The sequence below is a fragment of the Odocoileus virginianus genome, chromosome 31 (genome assembly GCF_023699985.2).
Source record: "Odocoileus virginianus isolate 20LAN1187 ecotype Illinois chromosome 31, Ovbor_1.2, whole genome shotgun sequence".
NCBI classification, from domain to species: Eukaryota; Metazoa; Chordata; class Mammalia; order Artiodactyla; family Cervidae; genus Odocoileus; species Odocoileus virginianus.
In genome coordinates this window covers 34,272,856-34,289,188 of record NC_069704.1, presented here as the reverse complement: position 1 = coordinate 34,289,188, position 16,333 = coordinate 34,272,856, and the positions used below count along the sequence as shown (strand labels likewise).

At 41.4% G+C, this 16,333-nt stretch overlaps 1 protein-coding gene and 1 long non-coding RNA gene across 10 annotated transcripts in view; one reads left to right on the top strand and one right to left on the bottom strand.

Annotated features, from left to right (window-relative positions):
• Positions 1 to 16,333, top strand: part of LOC139032449 (uncharacterized) — a 118,932-nt gene that overhangs the window by 34,843 nt on the left and 67,756 nt on the right. For both annotated transcript variants that reach the window (XR_011484997.1, XR_011484996.1), the window contains exon 2: positions 4,810 to 6,551. This is a non-coding gene — a long non-coding RNA (uncharacterized lncRNA). The remainder of the gene's footprint in view (positions 1 to 4,809; positions 6,552 to 16,333) is intronic.
• Positions 5,768 to 16,333, bottom strand: part of FRMD3 (FERM domain containing 3) — a 329,624-nt gene continuing 319,058 nt past the window's right edge. For 7 of the 8 annotated variants that reach the window (XM_070459579.1, XM_070459580.1, XM_070459581.1 and 4 more), the window contains one exon: positions 7,454 to 11,202. In XM_070459579.1, coding sequence (XP_070315680.1) covers positions 10,607 to 11,202 — 596 coding nt within the window. In that variant the 3' untranslated portion in view covers positions 7,454 to 10,606. Of the gene's footprint in view, positions 5,992 to 7,453; positions 11,203 to 16,333 lie in introns of those variants that run through there. The other variant, XM_070459583.1, reaches the window with a different exon arrangement.

Sequence of the window (16,333 nt, the reverse complement as noted above, 5' to 3'; positions counted from 1 at the left end):
TCTCTCTTTTGCTGTCCCACAGTTTTAAGTTGGAATCTCACAAAAGCTCCCTCCGATTGCCCTCAGGGCACTCAGGCCTGGTCCTTACCCTAAGCAATGCCGCCCGCTCCTCTCCGTTCCGCCCCCACTTGCTGGTGGCGGATGTGAGCGTCTGGGGGTACTTTTCTGCTGGGAGTTGCTTTAGGCATGTAATCTGTGGGTTTTATTTATTTTTCCTCCCAGTTAGGTTGCCCTCTGAGATTCAAAAACTTCCCCCAGACCCGCCAGTGAGAGGGTTTCCTGGTGTTTGGAAACTTCCTGTATTACGACTCCCTTCCCAGACGGGTCTCCGTCCCTAGCTCTTTTGTCTCTTTCTTTATCTTTTATATTTTGTCCTACCTCCTTTCGAAGACAATGGGCTGCTTTCCTGGGGCCGGATGTCCTCTGCTAGCGATCAGAAGTTGTTCTGTGCAGTTTGCTCAGCGTTCAAGTGTTCTTTTGATGAATTTGTAGGGGAGAAAGTGGTCTCCCCATCCTATTCCTCTGCCATCTTAGCTCCTCCCTATACTTCAGTTTTAAAATTTTAATTAAAAAGAGTAATAATAGTTCCTACTTAATAGGATTATTGTGAGGGTTAATTAACTGTAAAGTGCTTTAAAAAAATACCTGTGCTGATGCTTCAGAGCTGGGCTCCAGGGACCAGCTGGCAAGCTGGCCTCCCACCACAGGCTGTAGTGCTGTGCCCATGCAACACCTCCTCTCCCCCGGGGCCGGCTTCCACTGCAGCTGCCTGCACTGCCATGATCTGGGCTTAGGTTCTGATGCACAGAGTCCCCTCGGGGGACCCGTCAGGGACACCTGGGGTTTCAGTCTTCCGTGTGCGTGCATGCGTGTGCCCGTGTGCCTGGCACTCAGACCAAATGCTCAGGATGCGTGGTGCCCACTGTTGCCTGACTGATCTCCTGCACATTTTGTTATCTTATTGGAGTACACTGACATAACACAAGTTTCAGGATATTAAGAATTTCATGATGTGCGAGCAGAGCATTAAACCAAACCTTTGAGAGCAGGGTTCACAGATCACACATGTGCCCATGAAACCACTCCTGAATCCAGTAGTTCTCAGTCAGGTGTCATCTTGCTCCTCAGGGTGGGCTACCTTGGGTTCTAATTATGTGGGATTCCAACTGAGCCCCTGAAAGCAAGAGTGACAAGATACATTAGCATCAAAAGTAGGCCCTAGTCCTTTTTGTGCTCTCGGGCACAGGGAATTATCCAGTGGAATATTCTGGGTCATTCCTGTCCTGGGCAGTTTCTATACCTGCTGTCAGCTATACTTCCTGTCCTCAGGCGACCTGGACAACTTAAGTGATGGGAGAAGGAGTGGTAACAACAATGGACTTGGAAATTGCCAGGTAAGACTTTGTTGCCCAAGTAACAGTCTAAGATGGGTCTGGTTTAGGGTGAGGTATAGGTTGCTCTGGGCTTCCCAGGTGGCACTAGTGGTAAAGAACCTGCCTGCCAATGCAGGAGACGTGAGACTAGGGTTCAATCTCTGGGTCAGGAAGATCCCCTGGAGGAGGGCATGTCAACCCACTCCAGTATTCTTGCCTGGAGAATTCCATGGACAGAGGAGCCTTGCGGGCTACAGTCCATAGGGTCACACAGAGTCAGACATGACTGAAGCAACTTAGCATGCACACATGCATGCACGTAGGGTGATCTGCTCCACAGTCATTCAAGGATCTAGGTTGCTGGCAGGTATTGATATCCAGTGACTCATAAAGGCTCATATTTAGTCCAGTGCTTAGAAGTGATACAGATCACTTCCCATTCAAATTCCAATGGCAGAACTTGGGAATACAGCCATACCCATGTACATGAGGGCTGGGAAATGTAGTCTAATCCTGTGCACAGCATAAAGAAGAAATGCTTTTGGAGATCCCTTGCCAGCCTCCAACTCTAACATCCATATATGACCACTGGAAAAACCATAGCCTTGACTAGGTAGACCTCTGTTGGCAAAGTAATGTCTCTGCTTTTTAATATGCTGTCTAGGTTGGTCATAACTTTCCTTCCAAGGAGTAAGCATCTTTTAATTTCATGACTGCAAATACCATCTGCAGTGATTTTGGAGCCCAGAAAAATAAAGTCAGCTGCTGTTTCCACTGTTTCCCCATCTATTTGCCATGAAGTGATGGGACCGGATGCCATGATCTTAGTTTTCTGAATGTTGAGCTTTAAGCCAACTTTTTCATTCTCTTCTTTCACTTTCATCAAGAGGCTCTTTAGTTCTTCTTCACTTTCTGCCATAAGGGTGGTGTCATCTGCATATCTGAGGTTATTGATATTTCTCCTGGCAATCTTGATTCCAGCTTGTGCTTCCTCCAGCCCAGCATTCTCATGATGTACTCTGCATATAAGTTAAATAAGCAGGGTGACAATATACAGCCTTGACGTACTCCTTTTCCTATTTGGAACCAGTCAGTTGTTCCATGTCCAGTTCTAACTGTTGCTTCCTGACCTGCATACAGGTTTCTCAAGAGGCAGGTCAGGTGGCCTGGTATTCCCATCTCTTTCAGAATTTTCTATAGTTTATTATGATCCACACAGTCAAAGGCTTTGGCATAGTCAATAAAGCAGAAATAGATGTTTTTCTGGAACTCTCTTGCTTTTTCGATGCTCCATTGGATGTTGGCAGTTTGATCTCTGGTTCCTCTGCCTTTTCTAAAACCAGCTTGAACATCTGGAAGTTCTCAGTTCATGTATTGCTGAAGCCTGGCTTGGAGAATTTTAAGCATTACTTTACTAGCATGTGAGATGAGTGCAATTGTGCGGTAGTTTGAGCATTCCTTGGCATTGCCTTTCTTTGGGATTGGAATGAAAACGGACCTTTTCCAGTTCTGTGGCCACTGCTGAGAGTTGGACTATAAATAAAGCTGAGTGCCAAAGAATTGATGCTTTTGAACTGTGGTGTTGGAGAAGACTCTTGAGAGTCCCTTGGACTGCAAGGAGATCCACCCAGTCCATCCTAAAGGAGATCAGTCCTGGGTGTTCATTGGAAGGACTGATGGTGAAGCTGAAACTCCAATACTTTGGCCACCTGATGTGAAGAACTGACTCATTTGAAAAGACCCTGATGCTGGGAAAGATTGAGGGCAGGAGGAGAAGGGGACGACAGAGGATGAGATGGATGGCATCTCCGACTGGATGGATATGAGTTTGAGTAAACTCTGGGAGTTGGTGATGGACAGGGAGGCCTGGCGTGCTGTGGTTCATGGGGTCGCAAAGAGTCGGACACGACTGAGCGACTGAACTGAACTGCCAGCCTCCACCACAAGAAATATGTAAAAATGGGAGATTTTGAGTAAGATGTGTATAAGCCCCAGCCCTCCTGAGACGGGCATGTCTGTTGGGCAGACTTCCCCAAGAGGCAGCTTTCTAGTTGTGATTCCTTGAACTTAATAGTGTTTGGTTCACATTACAGCTTATGTTTTAGGAAGGTCATGCATGGAGTATCTAGCATCAAACAAGTGTTAGGATGACTGACACCTCTTGTTGTAAGTGAGGAAGTTGGTTTTGGCATAACTGTCTTGAGTGTACTTCATGTTACTCAGTTGCTCACAGTTAAGTGATCATCATCACTTGTATGTGCTGATCGAATTGGCAAATTCATGACTACACAGGTAAAAGCAACCTTGAGATTGTTTTAACTCTCTGCCTGTTTCACATTAAATAAGAAATTCATCATTACAAATGGTAAACAAATTGAATGTGTAGCACTAAATATCCAATGCCAGAAACCTCATTTAAAATAATCTTCTGTGTCATTTATAGTCCCACACCAAAACCCATGATTTTTAATCTGGTTCTTGATACAAGTAGAAGATCTATGACTACAGGGCAATAATCCTTCCCTGTTTCACCTTATCCATATTTAAGAGGAAACAAGCTGGAGGAATTGTTGAAAGAGGGCATTCTAGCTTATGAGGCAAAACCCCAAGATAGAGCATCTGAAAAGGCCCTCATTAATACCCATTGCTGTGACATATTCTTTAAAAACACCCCCTTTCACTCTCAAAAAGAGTCCTGGTTTGGACAATAAACGGAAACCCTTAGAACCAGGGAGCAGTACCTCTCTGTGGCCACCACTGTTCAGGGTCTGGTTTGCAACTCTGCAGAGCCAGCAGCCCAGGGTTTTCAGGACACTGAGGCTGGCTGAGCATGGAAGGGAGCTGATTCACACCATGGAAGTGACGGGAGACTGACCCCTAAACCAGGATGCTGTGTTTTTAACTTACTACGAAGACTATAACTGCCAAGCAAAGTGGAAACCAATGTTGGTTCGTTAGTATGTTGTCTCCCTTAAATTGTAGTCTTCTTGGAAAGCTCAAAACCCTTGGGATGATAAAAATCATAGTTCTTGTGGATGAGGAGCTCAAGATGAGCCATGTTAGCTGGAGGAGCTGCTGTAATTTGCAAGACAGATTTTAATACTTGGTATCCATACAAAGCATATGCTGTATCCTATTTAAAATATAAGAGTTTTCCTTTGTGATCAGGAAAAATGGATTTGGTTCTCATTCCAGAGATTTTTGAGGTCAGCATCAGCTACAAATGAAGAAGAGGGATGTGTGGTTCCAAGAAACCACCTGTTCTTTACTAATACAGGAAGTCCCCCACATATAGTAAGTCCCCTTCAAGTTGCAAACTTTCAAAAATGGGAACGTACATTTGCATATCCAATCATGTAAGTTAGTTCACGTGTCTGGTATACATTGTCATATGCATGCAGCCTCTAAAGTAGTTGTACTTTTGTGTGCTTTACAGAGTACAGTATCTTTATATAAAGTCCATGATGTTTGGAAGCAAGCATAAAAGCAGTGGTGAAGTAGCTGGTACTGGAAAGAAACGTCAGGAATTGGAGGCCCTGAGAAAGGACGAAGGGAGACAAGAGGAAGAAATAAATGAAGAACTGAAGAGGTTCATGATGCAGGAAATGGCAAGGGGATTTTCTTTATTTGAGGAGGCATTGTTAGTTTTTAAGGTACAGGACCTGAACTTAGTACATGAAGGCTGCAGCAGCCGTTCAGAATGCAATCCAGCACTACTGTGCCATCTGTGATGAGTAAAACAGAGCTACTAGCCAGATATCACTGGATTGTTTTCTCAAGAGGACAGGCAGAATTGAATCCAGCAAGGAACCAGAATCTGTTCCATCAATGTCAGGCATGAGTGAAATTGCAGCTTGCCCTCCTATTGCTAACGGTCCTTCAGCTCTGCCATCTCTTACCTCCTCCCCCTCCTCCTGCCAGTAACCCTTCTTGCCTGTTCACTTGATGCCCGCCCCTGTGTGCCTGCTGTTATGTTGTACTCCCGTACTCTTCAAGGTACTGGACTGTTAAAAATGTCTGCTTAATTTTTTTTTAATGTATTATTTGTGTGAAAAAGTATTATAAACCTCTTACAATACAGTACTATATAGCTGATTGTATTAGTTGGGTACCTAGGCTAACTTTGTGAACTTATGAACAAATTGGACTTACAGATGGGCTCTTGGAATGGAGCCTGTCGGGGACATACTGTCTTATGTCCCAAGTTTCCTCACCCAGCTCTAAGGGCTGTCAGGGCCCATATCAGTGGCAGACATCCTCTGATGTGTGAGGTTCAGCCAGGAGCAGCCTCCTCTGCTCCTGCCTTGCTTGCAACACTGGAGGTGACAGAGAGCCTGAACCACTCCCCAGCACCCACCCCACTTCTCCATAGACAATATACACAATGGCCAGAAGAGGATTAAAATCAGCTTTATTGATGAATTGAAGAACACAGCTGGGATCTGAGGCCCAAGTGAGGCTTTTTTCATCTTCTCTGAAGTGATGACAGCTGAGCCCATTGGGTGGGTCTCACCAAACTTACCCACCCTGCTGCAGACCGAGGCTGGAACGTGGAGAGCTGAGTCCTGGGTGGGCTCACCACAGGCAGGTCCCGCTGGGTTTGTTTACTGCAGGTAGACTGGAAGCCCCAAAGCAGGTCCAAGAGAAAGAGAGAGAGAGAGAGAAGAAGCAGGAGGACAAGTAAGCAGGGTCCTTTAGCACATTATCTCCACCCAGTAGAGAAAGGTGGTCCCAAGAGTTTCAAGTTCATCAACCACAACCATCCCAACTGAGGTCACCCCGGTGGGAGCTTCTCCCCAGTACTTTCCTTTCATGCTGTACTGTAGTTAGGAGATCTTTGCCTTGATTGGCTGAGCAAGGAATGTACGAATAAGGAAAAAGGTTTCTCCCAAGAGGTAAGGCTGGCTTAGGAGCCTGGACTGCTCAGTGAACAACTGGCCAGAGGCTATTTTGTATGAGCCTCCCAGTCGGCAGCCACAGTGCAAACACAGGTGTTGGCTAGAGCTGGTGGATTCGGGACTGACTCCTGACATCTCACACCTGAACACTGACCACCAAATTCCTTTTCTTTCCTGTGCTCTGGTGCTCGGACCCCTGAGGACTGCTGAGGAAAGAACTGGGCAGACTTCACCTACCCCTAGCCCCTGGATGGGTGAAATGGATGAAGGGGGTCAAAAGGTACAAATTTCTAGTTATAAATAAGTCCTGGGGATATAATGTACAGCTTGGTGATTCTAGTTGTGGTTCTGTATTGTATATCTGCAAGTTACTAAGAGAGTCCGCAATCTTAAACGTTCCTATCACAAGGGAAGACAAATTAACTCTGTGAGGTGATGGACAGTGACTAAACTTATGGTGGTAATCAGTTTGCAATATATACACATATCATATCATTACCTACCTAAAATTATATACTGGTATGTGTCAATTATATCTTGATAAAACTGAAAAAAAAAAAAAAACCACTAGGCCACATAGCTAGGGTGTAATTCAGCTGGACTCCCATGGTGTTCCTGGAGTAAAGAGAGTCCCTTTGACTCCATTCAGAGTAACTGACACCTTCTGATCTGTCAGGTGTGAAATCATTAGCTTTGTGCCAAGCCAAATCAAGAGGGCCTTCTAGGCCATGCATGCAGGGAAGACAGGGGTAGAATAGGAAAATTCTCCCAGGGCCTGTGAACCGCTACATGTTTAATGGCACGTCTTGCAGAGTCGAGTCTGACGTAGCTCTCTTTGGCACAGGAAGTAAGGACATGCTGCTACCCCTCTGAAGTCCTCCCTCCTACCTGTCACATAGAAAACCCCTTTTCTGTTTTTTTCCATGCTTTTCTATTTCTACTTTGATCCCACTGACTATAGCTGTCTTCTATATTTGGATGCATTTCCAGTGCCTTCAATATTTTGACTTTTAGCATGGGTGACTTCTGCAAAGTGTTAATCCCATCCATTAGCCATTCTTTTCATAGTATCACCATTCAAGGGTGACCTCATTTCATGGCACCAGATGGTACCTTTCTGTAGTTTCCAACAGGCTATTTATACAACTTTACTTTGAATAAGACTGAATGATTGCAGAAACATTTTTTCCCCAGAGTATTTTTATTAGGGATTCCTGCCACCATATTAACATATAAAACAATCTGGATGTTGACACAGAAATGCAAATTTCACTGTACAAAGATAAGGCTCCAACCATAGGTAACGTGGCCCCCAAATCTCTAGTTTTTCAGTGAAATCAATCATTTTGACTTCTTCCCAGAGTTGTCTTTATATTAGACAAACCACAAAATATGTTCCAGATACATAACATTTTACAGTATGTTCCAAGCACAGACAGAAATACACAATACTTCACCTACATTTTTTTCATATCCAACTTGCATTAACACTAAAGATTGTGTGTGTATATGTATTTACCATATGTGTGTATATAAAACCACAAATGTACACACAGTAGTTTTCATGGAAAATTGAAACCTTTGAGACTGTGGGTTTTATCCACTATGTTATCAGAGAGGGAAAATGAATAATACCATGTCACAAATTCCTCAATTGGGGATAAATAAAAACATCTGTGTATGAAGGGCGTATCAGTTGTGTGTATACAAACACACATATATACATATATTCATATATAAACATGTATATACCAATAATATGGAATATACATATACTCACACACTTGCTTTCAATTCTGTAACTTACTATATTATATATCCTTTATCTGTGGAAGCAGTCTTCTCCTCTTTGATTCAGGCAACTGGTGACTGTTTTCTAAGAAAAGCGAGTATTTCTAAAAGACTGATCTGTCCTGACAAAATGGCATTTCAGGATCCGTTTTACTTTTGGTAGCTGTTGTTTAAATTCAGCAGACCTTATCCTGTCAGGTCCTTCACTTAAAAATATTTCTATTCAACAGTGAAGTTTTCGCCTAAGAGATGTTAGCTGGAAATGTTAAAATTATATAGTCATTACTCCTTAGTATAAATCCACTTGGCTAGACTATGTGTGATATTTATCCTGTCAGCATTTTTCAGTGTTTATGACACATAATATATTCTATAATTTTAAAATGCTATTTAATAGTAATGTAAAAGGGCAAGGGCTGGATGATTTGTTGTGGTTAGAACTTCAAAGAAAATGAGATTACACATGATTAGAAGAGGGAACTAATTTTCTGCAGACTATACTGGCACATCCTCATGTCAGAAGATATGACTTTTAAGTCATAAACAAGGGGGGAAACCACTTCAATTTCAAAGGTGATCATTTGCAAACTTTCCAAATAACCTACAGAAAATATATTTCTATATTGGTATCAAATTTCAGGTAGCAAATATTCTTTATTTGAAAGAAAAATCAGTCACTCAATGCACATGAGAAAGACCACCCCGTAAACTGAATAGCAAATTATAGTATAGTTTACTCAACTGAAGTCTTCATGAGCTGACTTTTAAAAATTTATTTACAAAATTAAATGTCTAATAAAGCATTCAGGGCTCCATGAGTGAGTAGGACTGGAATGGCCATTTTGGAAATTATACTGATTTTAATCATAGAGCTGAAGTTAGGAGAGATTATAGCTAGCCCACCCCATGAACACATTTCATGTCTTCATTTACATTTTATGGAAAAATCACTATGCTCTCTGCCCTAAGCTCTGTACTGTACTCTCTTACACGGTATTGGTATGTACTCTGCATGGAAGGCTTCAGAGCCTTTCTTTCTGTCATGGATTCAGTGGTGTGAAGGAAGGTACAAGAGCATTTGTCCCACTTACTATCTAGTTAGGGGGTCATTTCACTACTTCATCCAAGATGAAATGGTATATTATCTAATGAATCCCCTCCAGTTTCTTAATGAGAGCCCCAATTATGAATGAGTTAAGATCCTAAGGAAACCAGGAAAGGGAAAGAGTATAATGACCACCACAGAGGAAGATCATAGGCATTTATCAAAAAGCCAAGATCATTCTCCTTACATTCTTTCTGACTCTTTTTCTCTCTCTTTCACATACACATAGAATTCTTTTAAAGCTTCTTCCACAGAATCTCAATGAATGGCATGAGGGATCAAAAATGTGCCTTCAAGTTTCTCCACTTTTATTTAGATCCACTTTTAGACATATTCATGTCCACTTGGACAACGAGTATGCTGTTCTTTACATCATCCAGTACCTTGCATCACCATCACTTTCATAAAGTAGATCATTTGTCTACCACCACTTGCCTATCAGTCTCATCAGAACTCGTTTTGCTACTTGCCATTTGTCCAATTCCCATCTGCTTCCACTCTTGGGTTAATGTACAGTAATACACAACTAACATCTCCTCTAACTATTTTCCTTTAAAAGTTTCACTTTCTTTTAAAAACATTCCATTGCCTCAGCCAACATAAATGGACAGAATGCAAATGAAAGTAACAAGTCTTCTTGTCCAAATATTTTGAAAAATGGACCACCCTGTGTCCTCTTGATGCTCTCAATTTCTACTTCCTCCAGTTCCATCATCCATTTCAGGAGCTCATTTTCTACAGTGTTTTTCTACCTATTTTTCTATCTCATATGCAGATAATAACAATTATGTGATTGTTCAGTCAAAAATATTTTAAAAAACAAACCAGTGCCAAGACATTAAAAATTCCTGACATACCCTTTGTGCATTAGTCTTACAATCTGTACACTTAAATAACTCCAGGAAGCTCCTTTTTTTTTTTTTTTTTTGCTAAAAATTTACCAAAATATTTTGAACACATAAAAATATTTTAAAAAAACAAAAACAAAAGCCCAGCATAAATTTAGTTGTATAGGCATTGGTTAGAAGACATTGTTCTCACTAAGGATTATATTCAAAAAACTTTCTCTTGGGTTTTTACTAAAACTCTGATTCTGAACCTTATAGCTTGTAATGGTGCTATTAAAAAAAAAAAAGAATCTAATTCAGCTCAATGTATTATAATAGATAAAGAGTATGTCTGTACTATAATAAAAAATAAACATATTTTTGGTTATTTAGAGGTCATCTTCCTGACCTATAACTAAAATAATTGTGTTTGATTTAAACTTACTTGCAGTGAATTATGGAAAGCTAACTTAAAGCTCTGAATAATCAGTTATGAGTAGGAACACCTATTGATGGTCCCATGACCATTCAGAACCAGGCATTTGCTGGAAAAAAAAACAAAACCAAATCACTAGTATTGAATATAGCCCTTAGTCATATGAGAAATGAGCTTTATGAGCAACCCAACATGTAAAGTACGAGGTTGACTTTGCCAGCCACCCACTCCTTGAGAGGACAGTAGTATTCATAGTGAAACTGCTCAAACTCAGGCGTCTGGCGGATTTCACATAAGAAGGAGAGATCAATACCTGACTCCAAAAGGAGGAGGAGCAGGGGAAATACAAAGAGCAGCAGGCCCAGGCCCACCACAAGGAGCCGGGAAAAACTCTTGACCAGTGGGTTCACCCGAATAGTGCCACTCAGAATGTCATAGCTCCATGACAAAGCTTGGTGAGCCTCCTTCATCTCCTCTTCTTCTGCCATTAAAAAGGCATTTTCATCTGCTTCCAGTTCCTCAAATGAATCTGTGTCTTCTCTTTCCAACTCCATCCTAGATGGACAGTCAAAGAGCATGTCAATCTCATCATCATCAACCGGGGTAGGGAGCAGGCTGGCACTTGGGTTGTACGCCAGTTCAGAGATTGTCAAGGGTTCTTCTTTTATTTTATCTTCCTCTTCACTTGATGGCTGTTCATACTCGTGAGGTTCCTTCACTGGTGAGCTGGAGATCAAGGGGGCAGAAATATCTTCTTTGGGCAATGGAACACCTGTAAAGAGACAGGGTTTTCTTAATTTTAAATTTCAGGTTTTCTTTTTCCACAAAGATCTGTAATGGAAACAAACCCAAACTAATTACTGAATGAGAGGGAATCCAGAAATTGTCCTGTAGAATCCTGATTTTTAACAAAGTCATTTTAGGAATAGATCCTATACTATAAATTCTTAAGGTCAACATGTTAAACCCAGAATAACCAAAATGCCTCAAATGGTTGGCAATATTTACAACATTTACATGTGCAATTATAGTCTGAAAAGCCTCCAATTTTGGTCACGTTTGCAAGGACAAAATGACAAGAAATCACTATTATAATTTTGAGTGTTATCTTTTGGAAGTCAATACTGTTATCCAGTACAGTATTGTAGTAAAATTAGAGTCTACTATTCAATAGCATCTTTTATTATGTTGTGTATTTTTTGTCTTCATTTTAGGCACAATTTTGTGGTTTCTCATTTCATGTAATTGTAATCATATTTGTATGAACAAATTTACATCTTGCTCCTTTAGACATTTTCTATGTTGACATAAACTCCTACTGGTATTTATAATGGTTGCCAAATATTCTGTTTAGTTAATACAATAATAGTTGCCTAATATGATTAATAAGTTAATATTAGTAGTTAACTATTAATAGTTAATATGAACTGTTAATAGTTGCCCAATAATAATAGTTACAATCAAGATTGCCAGGAGAAATATCAATAACCTCAGATATGCAGATGATACCACCCTTATGGCAGAAAGTAAAGAGAAACTAAAGAGCCTCTTGATGAAGGTGAAAGAGGAGAGTGAAAAAGCTGGCTTAAAACTCAACATTCAGAAAACGAAGATCATGGCATCCGGTCTCATCACTTCATGGCAAATAGATGTGGAAACAGTGGCTGACTTTACTGTTTGGGCTCCAAAATCACTGCAGATGATGACTACAGCCATGAAATTAAAAGACACTCGCTTCTTGGAAGAAAAGCTATGACAAACCTAGACAGCATATTAAAAAGCAGAGACATTACTTTGCCAACAAATGTCCATCAAGCCAAAGCTATGCTTTTTCCAGTAGTCATGCATGGGTGTGAGAGCTGGGCCATAAAGAAAGCTGAGTGCCGAAGAATTGATGCGTTTGAACTGTGGTGTTGGAGAAGACTCTTGAGAGTCCCTTGGTCAGCAAGGAGCTCAAACCAGTCCATCCTAAAGGAAATCAATCCTGAATATTCATTGGAAGGACTGAAGCTGAAGCTCCAATACTCTGGCTACCTGATGCAAAGAGCTGGCTCATTGGAAAAGACCCTGATGCTGGGAAAAATTGAAGGCAGGAGGAGAAGGGGATGATAGAGGATGAGATGGTTGGATGGCATTACCAACTCAATGGACATGAGTTTGAGCAAGCTCCCGGAGGTGGTGAAGGACAGGGAAGCCTGGCGTGTTGCTGTCCATGGGGTCGCAGAGTTGGACACGACTGAGCAACTGAACAACAGAACATTTAGACTGCTTTGCAGTCGTGAAAAAAAGATTCCGTGAGCTGTCATTACATATACAGCCTCTTGTTTACATTTCTCCCCTTTTGTGTCAGTTCATTTGATGGATGTCTGAAAGGAAAATTATTTGGTCAAAAGGTATGAATATTATTTCTTACAATTTACTGGGGGAGAGGTATTTCTCAATGCTTCATTTTATAGATGGGAAATCCAGTTACCTACTAACAGGCCTAAGGCCAGCTCTCCTGATTTTGAGTACTGGGTTCTTAGTGGGGAAGGAAGAATCAAAGAAATGTTCCCAAGATGGATCTACAATATAATACCAAGTTGGGAGCCAAATACATTAGGTAACTGTAAGCCTGCTTTTGGGCTTCCCAAGTGGCGCAGTGGTAAAGAATCTGCTTGCCAATGCAGGAGATAACATGAGGTGTGGGTTTAGTCCTGGGTTGGGAAGATCCCCTGGAGGAGGAAATGGCAACCCACTCCAGTATTTTTGCCTGGAAAATTCCACGGACAGAGGAGCCTGGCAGGCAGGTTCCATGGGGTTAACAACTGAGCTATTGAGCACGGACATATGCTTTTAATGGGTACATTTCAGGATTTCCCTCTCTTCAAGATGTGCAGGAAATGATGTCACCAAGATGCCAACATTGGTTGTTCCTAACTTTACTCCACCTCACAAGAACAACTACTAACAATCACTCATGAATGAGACACCAAAGGAGAAAATCCTAAAACATGGAAGTGAGGCTGAACTACCCTCCTGCATCAGAGACCAAGATACCCTGCATTCAAAGGGTAAGAGGAACAGCTATGTTGACCACATTGCCTCTCCCCGAAGCTGGCACAACATCAAACTGAGAGATCACCCCAGTGGGAAAAGAGAGCTTGGCATTACATCCAGCTACTTCCCTGCATTGTGGGTCCCTTTATAGGAGCCCTTATTGTGGATTTCATCCCATAGTATCACTGGGGACTTAGTAGGGCTCAACCACTAGGAATCTATGAGGGAGAAGGGGGCACGGAAGGACTTCCAACAGTCAGCACTCAGATCTTGGCTGACCAAATTCATACCTGCAGAGCCAAGTACTAGTCCCAACCAGTGGCTTTGCTCATCTGCAGAACCAAGTTGGTGGTGCACCTGACCAGGGAACTCAGTAGGGTGCAGGACTGCCTGATTTCAGTCCTCAGAGGAGAGCTAGGAGAGCCCCGGAGTCTGGTCTGTTCACATCCAGGGAGAAGAACTGAGTCATAGCTCCACCCACTGTGGATTCTAGATCCCAGCCCCTTCCAAAGAGAAAGTCTGTCTGGGGAAAATCTGGAAGTTACCCAAAATGGGCCCTCCCAGCCCAGCCCAGGGAGGAGCTGAGTTATTAGCTCCATCTGTCAGGAAGGGCTGGTAAGAATACCTGGGAGCTGCATTACCCAGCAACAGTGGAGCTGAGAAATAGGCAGGCAAAGCTGATTACCTTTAGAGCAAAGCAAGTGACCCAGTTTGGCTGTAGGACTTAGGGCCTGGGCCAACTTGATTGATGATGACGGACAGCCTTAGTGGCCTTGGAGCTAGTTTTACCGCTATGCCTCAATTAGCTTAGTCAGGGAAACTAATTCATAGCCCCGTTCATTGCTGAACATAGCCTATAGTCCACCTGACGAGGGAGCCTTACCAGAGCACAAAAACCTGTGTAGGCCATCCAGCAGCCTTGCTTACAACATTCCCCAAACAGCGAGTCGTGTAGGCACTGGGTCCCATTCTGCTGCCCTACCAGGGTAGGGGAGTGAATCCATAGCCCGTTTACTACTGAATTTAGTCCCTAATCCTGACCAGAGAATCCAGACAACAACAGAACCAATAGTACAGCCTCAGTTGGGCATGCAACCAAGCCAGCAATTCTATCTAGCTGTTATCAGCCAGTGGCAGCACCACCCCCCCCCACCCCCGCCATAGACAGCCTCAGAGCTTTAACAGTTGCCTAGCCCCATAATAGACTCTAATAGCAGGTTTCATTTGCCCAAGGATGTTACCAGAAGATACCAGAAACCCAAACTGAGCTGATTAATGAATCCAAAGTGAATCTGCAAAGTCTAGAAGAAGAGGTCACTTACTCAGATGCACATATACCAATGTAAGGAATCAAGGATCCTGAAAAATCAGGTAAATATGACAATGCTAAAGGAAACTTAAAAGGCACTAATAACCCTAAAGAAATGGAGATCTGTGAACAAAGAATTCAGAATAATGCTCTTAAAGTAGTTTTGTAAATTACAAGAATACACAACAATTAAACAAAATTGGGAAAGCAATGAATGAACAAAATGAGAAGTTCAACAAAGAAATCGGGTGGAGAGGGAGGTGGGAGGGGGGACCGGGATGGGGAATACATGTAAATCCATGGCTAATTCATTTCAATGTATGACAAAAACTACTGTAATGATGTAAAGTAATTAGCCTCCAACTAATAAAAATAAATGGAAAAAAAAAAAAGACCTGAACACAAAAATAAATAAATAAATAAAATAAACATCTAAAATCAAAGGATAAAAAAAAAATTTAAAAAAAAACAGAAATCCTACAGCTGAAAAATAACTGAATTGAAATCAGTAGAGATTTTCAAAAGAAGAATCAGTGACCCAGAAGAATAGGCCATTTGAAATTATCCTATCAGAGAAACGACTTGAAAAAAGAATGAAAGTGAAGCCAGCCTATAGGATTTATGGGACACAATGAAAAGAAACAGTATTCATATTACAGGAATTCCAGAAAGGGAAGAGGAAAAGAACAGAAAATATATTTAAAGCACTAATGGTTGAAGACTTCCCAAACATGGGAAGAGAAGGCGACCTCAAGATACAAGAGATCAAAGGGATCCTAAAAAGGTTGAACTGAAAAGTACTACACTGACATGTATTATGATTAAATCATCAAGAGTCAAAGAAAAAGAACTTTAAAACCAACAAGAGAAAAATGATAATACAGGGGAGCTCCCAAAAGATGGCAGATTTTTCAACAGAAACTTTTCAGGCCAGAAGAGAATGGGTTGACATATTCAAAATACTGAAAGAAAGAAACTGTGAACCAAAAATGCTACTCCTGGTGAAGCTGTTCTTCAGAAGCTTTCCCAAACAAAACTGAGGGAATTCATCACCATTAGATATGCTTTACAAGAAATGCTAAAGGGAGTCTGTTGAGTGGAAGTAACAGGACGCTAATTACCATCATAAAAAATAAGATGGCAGTATAAAACTCACTGTAATGGTAGAAATATGACTTATTTAGATTGTGTAATAAGTTAGATTGTGTAATATTGTAATGCTAGTGCATAATTCACTTACAAATCTAGTTTACAAGTTAAAAAACAAATGTAGTAAAAATAACCATAACTACAATAATCTTTTGTTAGTTATACAATATAAAAATAAGCAAACTGTAATGTCAGTAAGCTAAAATGTGAGGAAGAGGAGAAGTAAAAGTGTGAAGCTTGGGAACTATATTGAAGTTAAGTTGTTTTTAGCTTAAACTAGAGTGTTACAATTTTAAGATATTTTTATGTGCGCTTCACAGTAACCACACGGGGGAAAACCTGCAGTAATTACAAAGGGAACATGATAAATAAGTCAAAGCATACTGATACCACATCAAAATAAGAA